Source organism: Melanotaenia boesemani, chromosome 11 (assembly GCF_017639745.1).
Source record: "Melanotaenia boesemani isolate fMelBoe1 chromosome 11, fMelBoe1.pri, whole genome shotgun sequence".
Lineage (NCBI taxonomy): Eukaryota > Metazoa > Chordata > Actinopteri > Atheriniformes > Melanotaeniidae > Melanotaenia > Melanotaenia boesemani.
This window is the reverse complement of record NC_055692.1, coordinates 28,808,809-28,830,254: the sequence shown is the minus strand read 5'-3', so window position 1 is coordinate 28,830,254 and position 21,446 is coordinate 28,808,809. Positions and strand designations below refer to the sequence as shown.

Sequence of the window (21,446 nt, the reverse complement as noted above, 5' to 3'; positions counted from 1 at the left end):
AATGAGTGGAAACTTTACATCGAAAGCTGACACTGAATGGAAGAGGTGATGTCAAACCCTCCACTTCCTGAGTCTGTACTATATACCAAACCGCTTACTACACACATACACATGTGTTGCTGGCTAGTTGGTCATGTGACCAGGCTTGAATGCTGGGCTAAAATTAAAGTGGTGATGTCATCAGACATTCAGTGTTGCCACGGAAACTAGGTCAGCGTTAACCCTTTGCGAACAAGGCCGGGAATTCCACACGCAAAAAAGCCAAACACATGATTAAGAAAGATTCCATCTGCCACCATGCCGCTGCCATCGCCGGGCTGAAGGCTTCTTCCTCTGCTGCTGGTTATTTCCCACCTGTGTGAAGTTTGTCTCATGTTTAAAGAGGAAATCCTGTGCATGGGCGTGGAAAAAAAAAAAAAAACTCACAAGAGTCTGTCTGTCTTGTAACCTGTTGTGGTAACTTCTAAAAGAAAGAGTTTTTGTTTCCTGAACAGCAAAGACGACTGCGCTGCAACAGTTTTAGTAGTCTTATGTATATATATATATATATATATATATATATATATATATATATATATATATATATATATATATATATATATATAAGACAAACACAGTAAAGCCTCTACAAGCCAAGTAGTATTTATATATATGCTATATATATAGCGTTCCTTGGCTTGTAGGGACATTTACTGTGTTTGTCTTAGTACAAGCAAGGCAAGGAAATGTTTGAGTAGGAGCCAGATCCTGATGAGTTAAGCTCTCCACCCAGGATGCTCACAGCAAACTTTAAAAACAGGAGCTCAGGACAGCCAAAAGTAAGTAAGCAAAAATGCTTACTTGTTCCACACAGGAAAGGACACAGATGATTTTGTTCCCTTTAAACCAGATGGGTATATATACTTTGTAGATAAAGGGACTGTCTGTATATGGACAGGGATTAAAGCTGGCTTAGAGATAAGTGAGCTGGTCAAAGAACAGACCTGAACTCGTTTATGACATTTAAGACTGACTGAGTAGCCTACATTTCACATAACCTGTGATGCTGGTGAATGTCGTGTTACTTCTACAAGTTTAAAAAAATTCTTTACATTTTATGGGTGTCAAAGCTTTTCATCTTTTTCTTAATGAGACATCTCAGGATGCCTTTGCTTCCGTTTAGCAGCATGTTTGATGTTAAAGCTTCTCTTCGTGAGGCTTTGCCGCCTCTCCACATCTCCACATAAACAAACAAGCGTGTGCTAACACAACATGCCGGAGAACAGCAGTTCTCAGCGACCGCAGGTTACTACGCCCAAGATTCAAATGCGTACGCATGCGTGACCCACTAACTTTTACTCCCTTTACCTCATTTGACTCCAGAACCTAGGAGAAGCAGGACGGCCCCCTCCCTGGCTCCTGAGCCAGCGTGCAGGGTTCCTCCTCCTCCTCCCTCCTCCTTTCCCTGGTCTCTTGTATCTCCATGCGCCTGGCTCTGGCACCAATCAGCGGGCAGCGTGGGACGCTTTAAACTGTGGATGCTGACGCTTCATCACTGAGGCGCTTTTCTCATCGAGGCTTGGAGATAAAGTCGTAGTAACTCGATTTAAAGCCGTCACACATTTCGTTACGGGGGTGTAATGTACCTGTTTTTCATCTAGCGGTGATATCAAGGCTAAAATAATGAGATCATGCAGCCGCCGCTGAGCGCAGCAAACAGCCGGGACAATCATAGCTCTGTCTGCATGATGGTTAGCAAACCATTTATGCTAATATGAACCAAAACAACCACAATTATGATACTGAAACACATACACACACACACACACACACACACACAGACGAGGAACCAGTCACTGTGTTGACTAAGTGTGGCTTTTACACTTCATGACATGAACCAACAGCTAAGAATCACAACAAAATCAGAGGAGATTATGCACATGTGACAAGAGATGACAGACACACACACACACACACACAACAGAAACACAAACCCGATGACCTCTCTTACCTCAGCTGCTAGTTCAGGGTGTCCCGAGCAGCCTTGACTGTTTTCTTCAAAGTTTTCCACCTTTACAGCCATTTGACAGAACAGGGGAGGGGGGGGGGAGAAGGAGGCAGAGAGGGATGGGAGGGGGAAAGAATAACAATCAATAGAACAATGCGACAAGGGCCTGCTCAAAGAAAATCTCCCACCTCTATGTGGGAGCTTTATTAATGACTGAATGACATGTACACCATCCTGCTTCATCTCTTCTCATCATTTCTGTCACCGTCAGATATCATGGAAATCTCTTTTCTTTGATGTGCGCTCTCACAGGGAAGCCGGCACTTTGGTCTTCAGCCGGGACAGCGGATGAGGTTCAATTTCACTTACAGAATTATGTAATGTCTCCATCCCGACCAGCAGCAGCTTTCAGATATTTTCATTTCACAAGTCAGCAGAAGCCTTTTATTTTTTTCTTTTCTTTATTTAAAGAGGAAATTAGCAAATCATGCACAAGTGTTAGTGCCCCAGATGGAAATGGCTCATAGACGAGCATCTTATTTTGCATAGCGCCCCCCCCCCAGCCCAGGCTTTCTCAGTGTTAAATGATGTGTTTTGTCTCGAGCTGCTCCTCTGTCCCGCCAGCCTCCACACACACCTATACACACACATACACACACATAACCATCCCCCCTCCATCCCAACCTCCACACCCCCACCCACCCATCAATCCTAAAATAGTCTGGAGTGATGAATATTTACCCTCCAAGCCTCGGAGCTGCCTCAGTTTGTACTCCTCCGTCCGCTGACCGAATCCCCATTAGAAGACTCGGCTCCCTCTCGTCCTCACCTCTCTCCCTCCGTCCCTTTCTTCTCTTTCTGTGTCTCCCCACTCTTTCCTTCTCAGTCTCTCTCTCTCGTCTGTGTTCCAGCAGCCCATTCAGGAAGCCATCTTGTGTTTTTAATCTGGTTTTACATTAGCCCTCGTACGCACGTTCTTTCTCTCTTGCGCTTGCTCTCTCGTGCCTACCCCCCTCCTTCCCTCTCTCTCTCTCTTTCTCTCTCGCTCGTATGCCAATTGGTCTACCACACACACACACACACACACACACACACACTCGTTCACTCACATATACAAGGTTTTTTTGTTGTGCGACCGCTCACTCCTTTCTATTCGTTTAGTTTTTTCTCCTCTCTTCCTGAATATGCGATGCGAATGACCCCTTAGCTGTCCCCTCCCCCCATCTCTCCTCAAACATATACACTAGTGAACAAATATACACACACGCATAGCTTGCCCGAGAGACGTCACACTAGAGATAGCACACAAAGGCGGTCAGTCGACCAATCAGAGGCCAGGCTGGGCTCTGCTGCTAGGCTGAAACCGAAGGATAGCAAGCGAAGGGTGTCCAGAGATAAATAGAAATAGTAGAAAAAGGAGGTAGAAGTTAAAAAACAAAAACAAAGGAGTTTCTGAGTATGTGTGAGTGTGCAGCACCATAAATGAAAGGCTGACATAAAGAGACAAAGTGAAGGTGGGTGGGAGGTATGTGCATATGTGCGTGTGTGTGTGTGTGTGTTCGTGGGGGGGATGGGTCCTCTCTATGCTTGTCAATTATCTCCTCGAACTCGCCTTCCCTAAACAATGCCTCTGGTATGTGGTATCGCTGAGCACCATCTGTGTCAGGGCTGCCTGCAATAACTGGACTGGACTGTGCAGCACATGCACACACAAACACACACACACACATTCACGCACAGCCTCACAAACCCTCTCAAAGAGACCCCAGCAGTTCTCTGACAGGCAAAAAACAAGGCACGGTTACACAGCAAAGTCCACCGTGCTGACTCAGAGCGAGGCGAAGGCATGAAATGCCACGGATATTTCCACGTAGCTCCACACCAAAAAAAATTATCACAACTTCGTAAATCACCGGCTGTCATTGGGTTTGCGTGCACAAATCGGTGATCTGCAAAGCAAACGCGTGCAAAAAGCGGTCTCAACCTTTCACTTTAAGGGAAACGATGCCAGAGTCTCACTTTTTTTCTTTTTTCAAGCTTTGTGAGAATGGCATACCGAGCATATTTTAGAGGCCTGCGTTCATTTACACTCTTGAGTATGAAGGATCATCTCCCGCCAGCATCTTTTCATGCTTCAGACATCAGCGCACCCTCTTGTCAGAGTGTTGAACATAACCACAAATCTGAGGAGATTTATTTTTCCTACATCAGCAATTAGTTAGCGAAGATGCGCTTCTCTTTTTCACCCAAGCCCTTTAAAAAAAAACTTCACTCATCATCGGTCTGCTTTTCTGATTCAAGAAATTTAACGACAACAAACAACGCGGAGATCCCCATCCGTTAAGACGTAAAAAACAAGCGACGATGTGCTAGTGGGGAGAAAAAAGAGCTGCTGGGAAAAAGTCAGCGAAAGTTCAGGCAGGCTGGCGAAGACGCGGCGGATGGAGATGAAACGGACGGTCGGCTGGAGGCCGGCAGGCTGTGTGAGAATCGAAAAGAGAGAGGGAGCTGGAGTGTGGCACGGTGAGGCGAGGCAGCCTCACGGTGACACAGCATTTGTGGTGTCTGTCTGACGCTCTCGTATGGCATGGGAAATCCCCTCTGCTGACGTCAGACGGGCCACGTGTGAGTGTGTGTGTGAATGTGTGTGTTTATGTGTGAGTGGAGGCGTGATTGTGGTAAGCTGGACAGCGAGAGCGGCTGCTTGGCTTCAGAGTGTTTTGTTCAGGTGAACCGGGGTAGTTGTGGTGCTTTAAACCAATCCTACTAACACTACATAGATCCTCTATCATAGTCAACGTAGTTTCTCCAACTAAACAAAAAGTGAATCAAGATGGAAAAAACGAACAATGGTGCACATCTCCTCCTTCTACGTTTCTTCAGACCTTCTCAGCCTCCACTAGACACCTGCTGATCGCAAACTGTGCATAATTAAACACATCTACACACTCCATTCAGTCTCATTTCATTCACACATCCAATCTGTTGCTCACGTCTGACAGCAGATTAAAGCCTCCCAATCCCTCTTACTACACACACACACACACTCCAGGGTTAATCTGTTGAATGGAGTGTTAGTTGCATGGCATGAAACTGAGTAACAGTTTTGTATTTTGTACAGACTCAAAACCGCTGCTGGTATTATTTTCCAGCAGAGGATGTGGCCCACAGCTAGTGAGGGACTCAGCTGCCACATCCACGCAAAGGTCAGAGGGCAGAGATAGAGGGAGCGTCAGGGAGGGGTGCTGATGAAAGGATGGATGCTTGGTTTCACGGCTGTTGTTTGAGGAAAAGGTTCCTGATTTTATAACTTGCTACAATATGTTTGCTAAGGGGGCTAATGAGGATCAGAGAAGGCTTACAGCACTGTTTAAGTCATTTATGTACATCAAATATAATTGAAGAGAGCGTCTGAGGCAGGCTCGGGTTGTCTTGGCCTCAGCTGTTTCTTTTGTATATATATATATATATATATATATATACTGATCAGGATAAACATACCTGCTGAAATCCTTATGAAATACATTTGATTACATGGTATATAACTTGAGATGTCTGCATCTACAAATGATGGGTATCATATCTTAACCAAACATGCACATGTAACTGCATTTGTACCATAGTAACAATTTAATCACCAGACAAGTGATAATAGAAAAAGTCTAAAAGAAATCTCTCTCATGTGGTTGTTAAATTAACGTTGTGTCTCTACAACACAATATAGACGGCGTAAGTAGACGTCAAAAAACATTAAAAAGGAGTTCAAGTGGTCAAGTATTGTGTAATGTCTCAATACATTATTAACATTAGTTATATTGATATAAATGAAACTACTGGGGAACCTGTTTAAGTGCAGCATGCAGATTAATAACTGATGTAAAGTTCTGGAAACAACAGTTTCATAACAAATCCGGTTAAGCTGTTATTGCTCTGAAGTGCAAAACACTTCAAATTCACAGTCAGCATGTCGATGTTCAACATCTCCATATGTCCTTCTATATTAATGACGTCCTCTTTCCATGTGTTAGTGTATATTTGGCCCTAAATCTGGGCTTATAAGGAGATCAGAAGGGATGGCAGAAGGCTCTAAAGCAGACCTTTAGGATCTGACAGTTCAAGCAAGAGATAACCAGTTTGGGATTCAACCTGCATAACTTTTCTGCTTTTCTTCCAGTTGCAAATTCTCTCTTTTCTACTGTAAGCTCTCCCAGGACAGGTTATGGTTAGGTATTAAGAATACACCATTAGTGATCAAACTAACGAACATGGTTAGGTCTAGGTATAGCTAAATCCAAAGTTAAGATGTTGAAGACAAAAGTTCAACTTACAGGTTTTGTTTTTCACACAGTAAATACTTTTTTTCTTGGAAATGTACATTTGTAATGTTATTAATCAATGTCATGAATTTTATAAGACATGAATGTAGACGTTCAGCAGGAAAAATTAGATTTCTGAGCAGAAATTTTTAAAAATAAGTTTTCTTTTTGCAATACATCCTTTTATGCAGCATGATGCTGCTTTAACAGAGCACAGTTTTGGTGACAGAAAGGTTTTTGTAGTTGTGAAGAAATCAGTGGAACTTTTTTGTGACTTTCAGCAGGAAAAATGTGGTGTTGGTGCAGACAGCCAAAATTTCTGCCTTTCAGGACACAGAATCCAGATTTTTGACTAAACGGAGCAAACAGAGTTCCTGGTGATCATGTGTGATTTATGTACTCTGAGATTTTATGGGGTTCCAGATGGCATGTTTGGATGTTTAATCATGTGAGATTAATAACAGATAGTGAGTCACCCTTTTATAACGCACCTCCATCATCACCATTAGACGGACCGACAGACAGAGGAAGCTATGCACTGTAACACTATGTCCTTGTGTATTTTTCCCTGTATGCTCTCAAAAAGATCTCACCCATCTGGTATCATTTACAAAAAAAGCTAAGTCCACATGAAAACACAAAGAATTTATATATTACTTTTATTGTTTTATTTAATTTAATTTATATATATTATTTATAATTTATATAAACACTATTCACACAGTGTAATCTGCTGTTCCTCCTCTGAATCAGCTGGTTTTGTTGGGTTCTGGCAGAGTGAAGATGTAGGTGGACACTAATTTGCATTTTCATAGATTTGTATTAAAGGCAAAATTGCAGTTACAGCCATGATAAAGGAATTAAATGATTTTTTTTATGTAAATTTGAATAACTGAGACATGATATTATATGGATATGCGTTATGATTCTTAAAATGAACAGGTTGAAATGTTTCACCTGTTTCTGTCCCACACAAGAGACACGGTCCCACAAATCCCTATGTGAATTTTTATTTTTATTCTTTTATGTAATGCTTACTTTAAAACTTTGTGAGCTGCTAATGTGCTGCTGCTGCTGCTTTAAAAGGTTCTGAACAGACAAGACAGGGCAGGCCTGAGGATTACTTATTGCTGAACAGACATCCTCCCCAGTTCTCTGTAAATTCAGCTTCATCTCTAGAGACAGAGGGCAGTAGGGATCTACGGTGTAACTGTCAGTAGCTGGAAGTTTGTATCAAAGGAGCAGGAAAAATCACAGAAACTGGCACTCTGGCTTTTATTAAGCAGTGATGCCGTCTCACTACTAATGGACAGGAAGCAGTTTTATGACTACTTCATTAATGCTGCATTACGCTGAGAAAATTGTTGCTTCAGTTATTTTATTTCAAGTGTTGGGACTGGTTGGAAGTAATATACAAACACATCTTCATTACACATTTATTTGTAAGGCAATTTTCTTTAAATACGTACTTTAAATCATATAAAAGAACCTACTTCTGTTATTTTTAGTTCTGGACATTCCATGAAAAAACATTAAATACTCTCCATGTTCTGTGATAATGTGTGTTTAATAAATGTGGGACAGGAACGGCGGCCATGTGCCTGTTTTGGAGGCAGTGTGTATTCATTCCTTGGACATTCTTTTGTAGTCTATTCTGGTTTTTCCTGCTGACCATCTACTCCATCTTCCCGTCCTCCTCCTTGACTTTACAGCCCATCCCCCCGTCCCCTGTTTAAGATGCTGGTGCACATACAAACACACTTAGCCGCACATACACATCTCCATTAACTCTCTCCCTTTCTTTACACACACACACACATCCCTACACACAAATACAAAATGGCCTAAGGTTAACCCCCACCCTCATTTGAAGCCGCAGAGGTCAAAGGACAACACGAAGGCAACTGCAGGAATTCTCCACCGCTGCTGCTTGGTAGCACTCAGACATGCAAACACACTGAACTCACAGCTTCTTAAAACAGACTAAAACTATTTCCCTGCTTTTTCATGAAAAAATATTCTACTGGACTGGAAATCTTTCTTAAAATTGGGGAAAATTTGCATAACCACAATGTTAAAAAGATTACCCATGTCCCCAATATATACACACACAACAAGAATTCACCCTGCACATTTATGGTAGATAAGTACATGTGTCAGAGTTATTTTAAAGCTAAACAACACTCAGACGTCTATTCTGACTAATGGATAGTGGGCATGGAAGCTCTATATTATTGCAGCTCTTCTAAAATCAACTAAATATATCATTTGTCGTTATTTGAGCAAACTGGGTCATTTTCAAACAAACTTTAGAGTTTGTTTTACTATAGAACTCTTTGTTTTAATGGTAACTGTATAACCAGTAAAGTTTATTCGTGTTTTTAAAGCATTCATCACTGCAAAACTGTCTGGAAAAAAAAGCCTTATATCTGTATTTGAGTTGGCAGGACAGTTATTTCCATCTGCTCTGGCTCAATGAAATGCGACAGAAGCCATGAGGAGAGAAAAAGAAATAAACTCAACATGCAAATACTCATAAATTTGAGGTTTAAAATGCAATCAATGCAATTTACGTCTGTGAACTCTGTATACCTGCTATGTGCAACTGATTATCCCTTAAAGCTTAAAGGAAGCAAGTCTTTGCTCGCCAAGAGGAAAACCTGAATTGATATTCCCGAAAAGATGTTTGCGATTCCTCCAAGTCCTCAGCTGGAAGAGGGCTCTACAATGTCACAAGCAGGGGTTACCCTGGCTACATGCAGAGTTTGCTTCAAACTTTATTGACTTTTATGGAACTCCTTTGTTTTTCAGGGTCTCACTACCTTGTTGCCCAATAAATGTTCCTATGCAAGCTTTTACAGGACTGGATGTGTGGATGCTCTTTGGTTGAAAAGGATGCTAGTGAATAGATATCAGTTCAGACTGTTACTCCAACAAGTCAATCTAATTTTTTTCTTTTTATTTCTTCTCCTTTGATTTTAGTCAGTAAAGCACATTTAAGACATCAAACATTACCCTCACTGGTAATGTTACATGGCTCTAAAATGATCAGTTAGCACATCCTACCTCGCTCCCATCCAGCTCGCTCCGTCTCTTCTTCAGCTGCTCACATTTGCGCTGCTTGCAGATCTGCTTGCCCGTCTTGCGGTTCACGCAGTTTGTGCAGGTACCACAGTTCTCTCTGCGGAGGCAGGGAGCACAGGTCCCACACTTCTTCCTCCTTTTCTTCTGCAGGTCAAGAGTGGCATCTAGAGTGGCGTTGAACGGAGACAGAGAGAACAGCCCCGCTTGCTGGTGTTCAGCTTCGATGTACTTGCTCAGAGGAGATGTCTTCTCTAAGACTTTTCTTTGCAAGCAGAGGGACTGATTCTCCTCCTTGTCCACAGAGACCTCATCAATGTCTTTAGGTGGTGGGCCTGGCCCTGCCCTTGGAATCGGCATGGCAACTCTTCCGTCTTATGTCTATTGTGTCTTAAAATAAGAGGGACTAAAAATGGATTAAAAACAATCGAGTTTAAAGTCTAATATGAATAAAATTCTAATATTAAGAACAATCAGACAGGTAGAAAAGGTCTAGATATTCAAACAGCTGAGAAACCTTTAGTCTTCTTAATACTGGAGGCTGTTTCCAGAAATGTCAGCTAAATGTTCATCTTGTCTCCGAGAATTATATATTTACTGCCATGTTCTGAGTCACACAAGAAGCCCTGGATTATCTGGGTAGTTACTTCCAGTCTGGAATCCATCTATCCCAACTACCCTAAAGAATGACTGGCGGCCCACCACTTTGTTTGGAGCATTGCTGAAGCTTGGAGATTCATGGCATTGTTTACCCAGCCTGCGTTCTGTCTGGAAGTGTGAAGAGACCACAAAGAAAAAAGGTTGAAAAAACACAAATAGAAATGCCCAAATCTTTCCTTGACTTTCAATTATGGCTCGATATAGTCACTGTTTTATATCTTCTATACAGACATTTGATGTGTCTCGAATTTAATAATGCTTTGCCCAACATTAGAGTCCAGTCACACACTCCTGGCTCCTGTCTGGCCATCGTCTGGTTTTAAAACACAGCTGTGCATCGAGTTGGCTCATAGCCATACAGGCCTACGTGCGCGGTTTGAGATGGTGTTTTAATGGCAAACCCCACTTGGAAAAGGGGCCTACATCTCCCTAAATGAAAGCGGGGGATGAAAAGTTGAATCCAGGAACAGCCCCTTTGTCTCGGGGTCACGCACTCCAGTCAACCGTCAGTAAAGTGAATACACTGAAAAAACCCCAGTGTTTCCTATCCAGCGCATTAAGTTTGCTTTTAGTTCAGACTCGTTTTTGCTATGCTGCTGATTGTTTGTGACCGAAATTGATAAATACCAAATTGTGGAAATCAACAAATAATTTCCCCCAACATATGCAGATATAAGTAGAATATATTAGTTATTCCAATAAATGTAACTTATCAGTCACTTTAAGTGGCCTCAAATTTTTACCTCATGGCGACGGTACTTTAGCACTGCGTCACAATTCTAGTGTGATAAAACCGATTAACTGAAAATGGAGTTTCAAACTTAATTAAAAAAAAAACGTCAATTAAAGCAACAATGAGCTCATATTTAAAGGTAGTTTAAAGGCGTAATATAACAGCTAATATGCTGTATCTGTATGACTGTGCAGCAAAGAACAGAATGTTAAGTTAGGTTAATAATCAACTGCCTCTTTTTTTTTAAAAAAAAAAAACTTATAACACTAATACTTACCATTTTGTTAGATTATACAGACTTTAGAATACAAATGACATTACAGTGGGAGAGTATGTATGAGTTTAGTTTGGGTAACTACAAGCTATAAATCACTAACACGTGGCTTCATTAGTGCGCGTGTTGGCTTTAATGTGCGAGCCAAGTATCTACTGTCAAGTGCTGTCTGCTACTGTTGTTATTGTTACTGTATGTCCACGTGCTCTCCCACAGCGATCACGGCAGGGGGGCTAGGCCAGGCCAGCCCCCCCTAATGATCACAGCCATCAGATAAAAACTAACAGCTATCCTTAGATTTACATTAGGATAGCGCCTGTTATCTGGGCCGGGATACACAAAATGCATTCAGAGGTGCAGGATGAGGGCACGCGGCTAATTACTCTAGGTGACAAAAACGGCACTTTCATCGTGAATGCGTTAAGATTTGCATCCACGTGACCCCGCTCGCGCTGCTGCAGAGGACAGGCCCCGCTATCAGCGCGCTGATTAAAAAGTTTACCAATGCATTTTTTTAGTCAAAGCATTGATAATGTCATGCATTGATCTTCCATTATCTTCCTTGTATCGACAGTCTAATAATTAATACCGCTCAAAACAGAAGACTGAATCCACGTTAAAAAAAAAAAAAGAAAAATTCACGATAAAAAAGTTCAAACTTACCATTAAATGCCTCACTATTCTTCCTCACGCCAGTTTTCATTTACTTAATAATGCTCTACTTAACCATAAGTATGAAAGAAAAATAAAAGTTAAAAGTTTTAACGTTAAAATTTTAAATATGTTTCCCACTAAAAATAAACTCGCGCACACACGAGGAGGGAGGATGAAGTTAGAGCCTAATGATATTACTCTGCCTTAAGGCTGCAGTCTGGTCGATGGTGAGGGCAGAGAGAGTAAGAGGAAAGGTAGTATCTTCTGAAGGGGTTGGAGTCATCAGTAAATTATGGAGTGGACTCCCGCCAGCTGGAGCAAGGGGGCTGTGACGTCACAAGAGAGGAGTTGCGGGTTCAAACTGGCCCCTGAAAGTTCACTGGTGAAGTCATCATTAGACGATCAGAAATGCTCTTTATGAAGCAGAAAATCACGTTGGGCGGAGGCTCAGATGGAGAAATAAAAAGTAGGAGGATAGAAATTTATTGTGACGTCATATGTGGGTTTTAAACCAGATGTGGCGGCAACATGAAGGGAATGAGGATGTGGCTGTTTTAGCTGTGAAGGCCCCCTGGATGTATTCAGGTTGCGGTAGTTAGTGGAGGGGAAGCAGCGGCCCCTGGCTGACACAGGAAACCACAGCTAAGTGCAGACTATTTTGTAATAATAAAGATCTATCTATCTATCTATCTATCTATCTATCTATCTTGAACAGGCCTTTTTAAAAAGTAGAATGATTGTGACATATGCAAGGAAAAAAAAGTATTAAGTGGACAAATTTGGATCCATTAAAATTTTTCTGAAATCAACACAGTAAAGATAATATAAACACACCATATTTTTGTCTGAATCTCCTAATAACCTGATCCTTTACGTAGCAATCAATAAGATTTTTGGAGAAATATTGGCAGATCTGGTAGATTTTTTTGAATTTTAAGCATAGTCCACATATATTTTTAGATTTAATGTATTTGTAATTCTTTTCATGTTGTGACACTAAACCAAAGCTTCAGTTCAGGATGATGGCTTGAGTTTAAAAATAAAAAACTATGAGACAGTCTTCCTTACTTCACCCAGTTCCACTGGTAGCAAACCAGCAAAGTACTAACACCATGGTGGGTATGGTGTTTCCCCAGTTAAACTTCTCATGGATTTTGAGCCCAGTTCTCATCTCATCTGGTAACCCAACAGCCTCTGTTTCACTGCAGACCTGTACCTTGGTGATTCCTTGGTTGTTCCCTGACATCTAAACCAACTTGCAGTTGAAAGTGACAGTTAGGGTGTTCATCTAGATACAAGCAAAGTTGTTGCACCACCCGCGCATATAGGTGGGGGTGGCCCACATTGTGGTCTGTACTTATGTCGACTGGATACTGCTACATGATCTGACTTAGTGCTTAAAAGTTAGAAATACACCTACACCCCAAAATTCAACTTTAAACTTTTATAAGCATATAACAGTGTTATGATTGTTTTAACACACTGAATCTTTATTATTTTTCTTTAACCATCATAGCACTCCATCCAAGGCTGTATAGAAAAAAAAAGCTGTAAACACAGAACGTAAACATTTCTCCAGAGGCTCTTTACATGGTTTCATATATTGTTTTTATTCAGATTATTCATGAACGTGTATGCGAGCTTTGATAGAACCCAGTCTGATGGTGGACCGATTTCAGCTGAGACCCAGAGGCATGAATGAATCACTTCCCTCCTCATCCAGTTTTCTCCAAATAAGCTCAGTTGCCATGACAACGTTTAGGAATTTGTATTTAAAATACATATTATACAGCTTTTCTGACAACGAGGGATGTGATTCACCCTGAAAAGTCCCCCAGATGTCAGATCTAAGAAGCTTTCTTCAATATGATCGAAACAAAACCTGTTTAGGGAACTATGGTTCAAGTTGGTGATGATATGATTAAACATAAGCTTCACCAGAGTAAAACCAGCATTAAATCACAACAATACTTCAGCAATGAGTCTTTTTTTTTGTTTAATAAATAACACTTAAGTTGACTAAAACAGGTGAACATGTACCTTAACCTCTCTCAGAAACCTTGGTGGTAACAAACAGCTTCAGTGAGTGGACAGCCATCTCATTTCCACCCAAACCAGATGTTAGTACCAGCAGATGTCAAAGTGTCCGCCTGAGGACGGTTCCAAGTGTCACATTCGTTCATGCCAGTTTACCAGCACCAGTACAGCAATCAAAAAGAATCACATTATTGCAACTCAGAACAAGTGCAAAACAAACAGAGAAGAAAACAAATGGAAAAGCAATTAGAAAAACATCAGAAAGGATAAGAAATACAGTGATGGTGTACAGCGAGGACTGCGGAGTGTGTAATCAATATGGGAGCTCATTCCTTTAACAGCTGGGAGCATTTTGTAGTGACTTTTAAGAAATGACATATTATATCTTAAACTCAGCAGCTTCAGCTAATCCATGCTGCAGTTTAACATGCTAACCTGCTGTCAGGCAACACTTTTAGTTGTCTTCATTTGACAAAACTTCGAATTTCTATTAAGCCTTACAGTGTTTGCCATCATCACTCATTCAGAATCTGTGTTTTGATATATTGTTGGTCCCATTTATATTTAGCACATAATCCAGTAACGTGTATCTGTCTCCAAAGAATCCAGCGAGGAGAACAGACAGAGATGCTGACTGGTTGTTTTTCTTTGTGAGAACCTGAAATCCACGTTTGTATGACAGAGCTAGCATTGACAAAGTTCTAGTCTAAGTGCTTAGGTTGGTTCTGACTGAAACTATCTATGAACATGTTGCTCCCAGTGGATTTGAGGGAAAATATTGACTGGGTCTGGACCAGACTCAGCCTGAATAGAGGAGGAAATGTTTCAGGAAACTCTCTGAATCGCTTAGAGCTGTAACCAGTTAACAGAGGTTTCATTTCTGTGTGTAAGGGTCCACTCCTAACTGCTACAAGGAGCCTCCAATTGGTGTGGGTAAACTTTGGAAGATAAATGCATAAACACAGGGAATATACCAACTCCCCTTCCCCCATTAAAACCCCCAACAGTCTCCTGGTGGTTTGGTCCAGCGCTCCCAGAGAAGTGGCTTTTAAGTCCGGACCTGGAACTTGCCGGCCTTGGTCATGTACTTGATGCCCTTGAAAGGTTTATACTTCTCACCGTACATGTCCAGTCGATTCACCTTCAGTCCTGTTAAAAGAGACAAATGACAACAATCCTGAACAATCCTGTTTGGATTAAAACAACAGAATTTAACATTAGATTTCTATACAGTCTCCATCGACTGCTAGCTTAGTGCCAGTGTCAGCAGTTAAGCTGAGCTGGGGCTCATGGTGTGCAGACCAGAGAGATGTGTCTCCTGGTTTATGGGCAGCTTGTCAAATGATGACGGTGAGATCTTCTAGTCTATGTGAACACATGTGGCACACCCACTGAAATCCTGAAAGTAGAACCCCCACATAACAAATACCAATTTTACCAGTAGTTGCTGTACATTCAAGTAACAAAGAATCAGATTTCCCTAAAATAAGTAAACATCATTGAAAACAAGGAGACAAATGTTTCTTTTTTTCCCCCAAATTTCAAATTTCATACTAAATGCTACTACTGAAAGTGTACATGAGGTTCAAAGTGGAGTTTCTGATGTGACAGATGGGCTTTTTTTAATCCCTCAGAAGAGGAGAGACCTTCTTCAGAGTTTTACTGGGATGAGAACTGTCTTGGACATTAACTAAACAGCCCTCACCTGAGCCACATCACTCAAATTATGTAAATGAATGCATCATCAGTCTAAAAGAGAATGATTAGTGGTGACAATTTTATATAACTATTCAGCTTGACATCTTCAAAATCATGCTCTATGGCAGTGCGATGTCAGAGTATTTGTTGCATGTGACGCCATCTAGTGGTCATTAAGGCATTGCTGTTGAACAAAAGGGTGGTCAGGTGGTAGTCAGCTGAGCGACAATGTGATGAAAGTAGATTGAAGAGGAGGAGGGAAGCATTTTTCTGCAACTCCAAAGAAAAGATAAACTATGGATTTAACTTACTAAAAACAGCCGGGTTACACATATTTGACACAAATTATTCCCCCTGAAAATGAAGGAATTCTTGGAAACATCAACATAGCATGAGGATGAAAGGATCAGATGCCAAATGAGAGGGTACCTGAGATGGCCATCTGTTGGATCTTGAACTGGATGTTAATGGTGGGGTTCTCGTCCGGTTTAGAGGCTCCGGCCTGCAGGCTCATGGTGCCTTTCAGACTGGGAAGCTTCTGCGGGTTGATCTTACCAACATCCCATGTCAGCAACTAGTACAAGCAAAAAACACAAAAGTGGCAATATGAAGCATCTTCAAAACTGACCTTAATCCTTTTTACTGAAACCAGTCCTGTGCTCAACTCCAGTTCCCTATTCTCCCGAATATACAGTTTCTAAGTACCTTCGTGACTGGGTCAAAGGTGTATGTCCCTTGGGAGGGGTTGAGGCTGGCGTTGAGGACACCCCGCGGCAGCTGGCTGCTGACTAGGACAGACTCCACGGCCTTGCCCATGGTCTGTTTGGGGCCCAGGGTCAAGTCAAAACGACCCTGAGAGCTTCCCTCCCGAAAGGTGATGTTGTGCTTGACATAGACAGGGATAGCCACCAGGCTGAAGAGGAAGAGGAGGAAGGTCAGCACACAACACAAAAAAACTGTTTTTCTGATTAAAATGGTGTAAATAACTTTTTGGTATTTCTAAAACTGAGAGAATTTTTAACACACACGGATGGAAAATAATAGCCACAAAAATGATCTACATGTGTCTTCACCAGGACGCAGTATGGATAAACACTAACTTCTGAGAGCTGACGTGATAGGAGAGCAACCGGAAGTTTCCATCAGGGGGGATGAAGGACAGGATCCGCTCAGCTTCCCAGCGCTTGAACCGAACACACGGGTGGAAGCTAACATCATCCAGGAGCCGAGGATTCTGTGGAAGAAGGGCAGAGTTTCAACAACTTTGCAAAAACAAAAGATGCCTTATTAGAACTTATCCTCCCTTCAAACAAATTGGATTTTTTTTTCAGATTATTCAAATTAAAATGGTCAAATTGAAGAGTGTGTAGCATTTCGGAATATTTAAAAAGTCTGAAAGACTTATATGCAGGCTTAAGAATCATAGAAAAGACCAAACTCACCATAAATGAGAGCGTGAGGTCGGGCATCCCAGTCAGTTTTACGCAAGCATCAATAACTCCCTGAATTTCTGCTGTGATGGTGGAACCTGAGGAAATAAACAGTAACGTTGATTCAAAGGCATAAAGAACCTCATTCAAGCAAAGAGCGAACGGCTTAACTTCAAGGCTTTCTAGAGGGATACCTGATTTATCGATGATAGCGTCAATCTCTTCCACTACGTCAAAATAGGCTTCATTGTTGGTGTATTTGACGCCGGTTCGTCGCCACGGCACCACAGAGAGCTGGCCAGTGGGGAGCTGTTCACCCACGTTGGTGCTACCTGGAACGCCGACATTAAGCATTGCTTTTAATATGGCTTTTCTCTTTAAGTACATGTGTAGCACAAGATTGTAGTCTATGCTTAAATAGCTATATTAGTAGCTCTTTAACAGAAAAAAAAACAAAGCATAATATCAAAGTATTAAGCCTGCATGGCTTTTCAAATTACTGCTGTAGCTATAGCAACAACAGCCCCTCACATGCACATCAGCACATATTATATCTGACGTAACTGTCATTATTAGACATGACATTCTAAATATTTTATTTTTCTGTACAGAGAAACAGTCGCTGCTGTCTGTGGTTAAGATGCAGGTGGATGACCTGTGATGGTGTTGACCATTGTCCGGAGGATGGTGGGAGGCTTAATAAGCTCTTTGAGGATGTTGGACTCTGTCGCCAGGGGAAACCCATTGTCCAGCATCTCCTCTAGAAGTTCATAGACCACGACCACGTTGTCCTTTATGGCTGCTTCTGTGCACACTCCAAAGTAATCCTTGGAACAAAAATATATATATGTGTTTAAAGTCAGACATGAGATTAACATTAAAGTGGGCAGAAAAAAAAACAACAACGTGGAACCAACCTGGAACGTGTCAACGACTCTGTGCAGAAACTCTATGACGAAGAGCGGAGGCACTTCGCTCTGGATGACTGCCACGAAGTAGATGCGATGCCTGAGCACGCTGATAAGGTAGTGATGCGGCGTGGGGATCACTGGTGGGACGTTCTCCGGCTCAGTTGCTCGCTCCTGTGCCTCAAAGAAGTAGTCACACACAGAGCGACTGACCACACTTTTCCAGTGCTTCTCCAGGAAAATGTCCCCCGAGGCATTTATCAGGAACAAGCTGTGGATCATCTTGACTCAAGGCCGGGAGGCTAAATGTAATATAAGAAAGCCAAAGGATTTTGAAAGGAAAAAGGCTGGAGCTGTAGCTACTGTACATTCTGTTAAAATAAAGAAAAAAGTTACATATGCACATGTATTAAAAATATTCTTTAAAATTATATCCAAGTAAACCAACAGTGTGACTGTGAGAAAGCATAATTGATATTTGAACCCTAAATCTGAAGCAGTTAAAAATAACTGACCATTAATGAAAGTTTATCATCTTGTAAGACGTTATTTATTTAGTTCAGAAGAGACCAAACGGGATTTCATTGCCAAATAATGGATAAGAGGGAAAAAATCCCTCCTCTGCTCACATGACAGACTTCTGTTGAATGGTAATATGACACCGGAATACTCATTAAACATGCGGCAAAGCTATCGAGTTCAGCCGGCTTTAACTCAGCTGCAACAAATTACAGCGACACATTTTTTAACTATCAGTTTTTAAAAATGATCCAGCGAGTAACTAGCTTAAACATTTACAGAAGGCAGCATGAAGGCCTCCGTCTCCTAACATCAAGATGCTACAACAGTCCCTCCTCCTGCTTCAGTCTCATGACAGGGGAGCACGAGACGACGGAAGACCTCTCACCGAACAACTTAATTTAGCATGTGAAACATTTATAAACTACAACTGACTTACCGAAGTAAAAAAAATGTAAACGTTTTTGTATCCTTTCACCCTTTTCCCCCAATGTAAGATTAAGCAGCCGTCGTTGCTTCCCGTTAGGTGGAGCGCCAGATCCTGATGAGAAACCGGATGGAAGAACCAACCAGAGTAAAGAGAACCTATAAGCCCCGCCTACATTAGAGAGTCATAGGTCAAAATAACGGAAGCTGGTGGTCTCAATTCGGCTGTGATTGGTCCATGGTGGAAGGGCCTCCGTAAACACCAGTAAAACTGCGCGCTGATTGGCTTTAAATGTACCTGGTCTGACATTTTGTTTCCAGTATCAGATTTCATCTTGTGGAGTTCCTCTCCATTCAAATGAATAGGGACTTCATAACAAAAAAAAAAAAAAAAAAACCTCTAAAACAGACAGACACACACACACACACACACACATATATAGGAATAAAGTTATTATTCGATCTGAGCAAATAAAAAAAAAGGTAGTAATATTAATCTGTAATATTTTGCATTATTATTATTTATAGCAGTTTTTGGGTGAGGACTTTTTATTCTCTAGTGTCATTAAATTTGGGGGATTTAGAACCCCCAGGGTTTAAATCACGGTCCTGGATTTAAAACCATTTTCAAACATGTGCTGTGGTCTGCCTTTTAAAAAGTCCTTGGGCAGTGTGTGTGAACCTGAAGGTCAGAGAGGGTCAAAATCAATGAACATTCTGGTGATCTGCATTCATTAATTTTAGAATCAGGAAAGAAAATCTTTATTAGTAATGTAAAATCTCAAAAACAGTTCAACAATTTTATAAAAGAAACTTGAAGAATCCATCAGCAAAAAAACCAAGACCCAAGCAAATTATTCAAGGTTAGATGCAAATGAAAGAATTAAAATGATTTTGTACTTTATACATTATCGGAAATCAGCACTTCCTGGTCGGCTGTACATAAGGGATGTCACCATTCTCTGCAGAGCTAAAGCAGAAATCCTCAGCCAGAGAACTGCTGACTCATTTTTCTTATGATGCATCCTGTGAGACAGAAAAACAACCTCGTGGTCTTTTTTAACAAGTTTTAAAACTTAATTTTCAGCAGAGAGGGAGATTTTAAAAGTTCACAGAGCTCATTTATTTATTTTTTTTTATCAGAAGTCCAATAAACTGATGATAAAATCAAAGTGTTTAAGATATTTCCCAGCATGCATTGCATTAAAGATGCATGCATGGATGATGTGCATTACATGACAATATATCTTTAAAACCAAAAATTTAAGGAGGACGCAACACACAGATCTGAGTCTAAACATTTCAACAAGGTTTGCTGCTGTAAAACCTAAAACCATTTTACTACTACACTTAATTGTTTCCATCAGCTGTGGAAAAAGTCCCAAGACTTTATTTAAAAACATATTTAAAAGATACAATGATCAGTTGAATTTACTGCAAGCTGAGTACTTTAAGAGATGTTCACCACCAATCCTGTCACCAATGACCTAATCTTTGTTTTCAGAGATGGGCGTGCACGAGGGGACAACACAGATTCTATAAGGACATCTAGTGGTCACGAGCTGTTAACGCGCTTCCAAAAATGTTTAATGGTCAGCTTTAGTCCACTGATCAATTACTAGAGTCAGAGTTCAGCAGCATTTAGGTCACAGTTTTAGGTCAGTCAGATGTTATTAAACAACTCACTGAGTCACTTTAGTCTCAGTATTAATAGCAGTAACATGACAAACATGGCTGAATTAATTAAGCAGGGCTATTTGGCTCCCGCTGTGCATGACATCACCATCATGTTCCTACACATCCAGACCAGACCAAGACAGTACACGCTTTAACTGTTCTTCACTGCACTCTAAAACCACGGTAATCAGTTTCTCATGTGTATTTAACTGATATTTGCCATCAGCACTGATGGGTTTTGGAAAGAGAACAACAGCCTGCAGGAAATCATTTTAGGTCTTTTTAAAAACTCATTTCCGACACGAATTAACTAATTTATTCCTGAAGACATAGATTGTCTGACAAACTGCTGATGGAGGTGATGATTCTTCTGTTATGGTTTTATGTTAGCAAGAAAATGCTGAGAAATTTAGCTATTTAATAAAAGAAACTTACAGGAGACATGCTGAGATTTTTTTCTTATAATTGGAAACGTGCTTTAACACCACATAAACACAGAGCAGCATCCTTTAACCATCCTGAATTTACCACCCTCTTTCACGCTGTCCTGTTTTAGCGTGTGTAGGGACCCTCTTACTCCACTCCACCCATGTCACAGAACTCCTGGACACTCATCTTTATCACATGAAGGGCAGAAAAACCAGGCCAGACAACCAAACTGGTAGAAAAACACTTGAATTGGGAGATTTATTTTTAAAATGTTACATTTATCTCATCTGCAGCTTAACCATAGCTGTTGATAATGATGTCTATGTCTGTAACTAAAGAAAGTCGGATTTCCTCGTCAGTAGATGAAACACTGGATAAAGACATGGTAGTGCATTTGTTGGTGCATAGTAAATAACTGCCAATGACAACTTGCTGATAGCAAATGGAAAACAAATATAGCTTTCACATCCCATTTGATATAAAGATGGGGAGGCTGGATAATTCTACTTAAGCTGAGGGTTAAATTAAAAATGAAATGATCTTATCTATTTGTTAAACACTGCAATTTTTCCATTTCCTGTAATCAAAGAGACATTTTGCTTTTTCTATTTATATAA

General features: G+C 41.0%; 2 protein-coding genes across 5 annotated transcripts in view; both read right to left on the bottom strand.

The window, feature by feature from the left end:
* The window catches only part of tet3 (tet methylcytosine dioxygenase 3), a 36,402-nt gene extending 26,656 nt beyond the window's left edge, over positions 1-9,746 (bottom strand). The window contains exons 1-2 of one of the 2 annotated variants that reach the window (XM_041999929.1): positions 9,370-9,746; positions 1,991-2,050 (exon numbers count right to left, since the gene is read on the bottom strand). In XM_041999929.1, coding sequence (XP_041855863.1) covers positions 1,991-2,050; positions 9,370-9,744 — 435 coding nt within the window. In that variant the 5' untranslated portion in view covers positions 9,745-9,746. Of the gene's footprint in view, positions 1-1,990; positions 2,051-2,728; positions 3,164-9,369 lie in introns of those variants that run through there. The other variant, XM_041999926.1, reaches the window with a different exon arrangement.
* A 4,833-nt stretch (positions 9,747-14,579) lies between these two features.
* Positions 14,580-18,853, bottom strand: ap3m2 (adaptor related protein complex 3 subunit mu 2). Of its 3 annotated transcripts, none has more exons than XM_041999930.1 (9): positions 18,737-18,853; positions 17,788-18,149; positions 17,526-17,697; positions 17,065-17,202; positions 16,883-16,968; positions 16,541-16,674; positions 16,146-16,353; positions 15,870-16,014; positions 14,580-14,891 (listed from the first exon to the last, which is right to left on the bottom strand). In XM_041999930.1, exons 2-9 carry the CDS (start codon positions 18,058-18,060, stop codon positions 14,791-14,793), a joined length of 1,257 nt encoding a protein of 418 aa, XP_041855864.1. In that variant the 5' UTR covers positions 18,061-18,149; positions 18,737-18,853; the 3' UTR covers positions 14,580-14,790. The 3 variants fall into 3 exon arrangements, with proteins under 3 accessions (XP_041855864.1, XP_041855866.1, XP_041855865.1); XM_041999932.1 differs by having other exon boundaries at positions 17,788-18,080; XM_041999931.1 differs by lacking the exon at positions 18,737-18,853 and adding an exon at positions 18,294-18,713.
* Positions 18,854-21,446: the final 2,593 nt, after the last annotated feature.

What these genes read in the sequence shown, in the direction of transcription:
- ap3m2 (XM_041999930.1), bottom strand. Translation starts at nt 18,060, where the DNA reads ATGATCCACAGCTTGTTCCTGATAAATGCCTCGGGGGACATTTTCCTG. An exon ending in GAGTCGTTGACACGTTCCAG is followed by an intron (nt 17,698 to 17,787) that starts GTTGGTTCCACG and finishes TTTTGTTCCAAG; the next exon opens with GATTACTTTGGAGTGTGCAC. An exon ending in ACCTCACGCTCTCATTTATG is followed by an intron (nt 16,675 to 16,882) that starts GTGAGTTTGGTC and finishes CTTCTTCCACAG; the next exon opens with AATCCTCGGCTCCTGGATGA.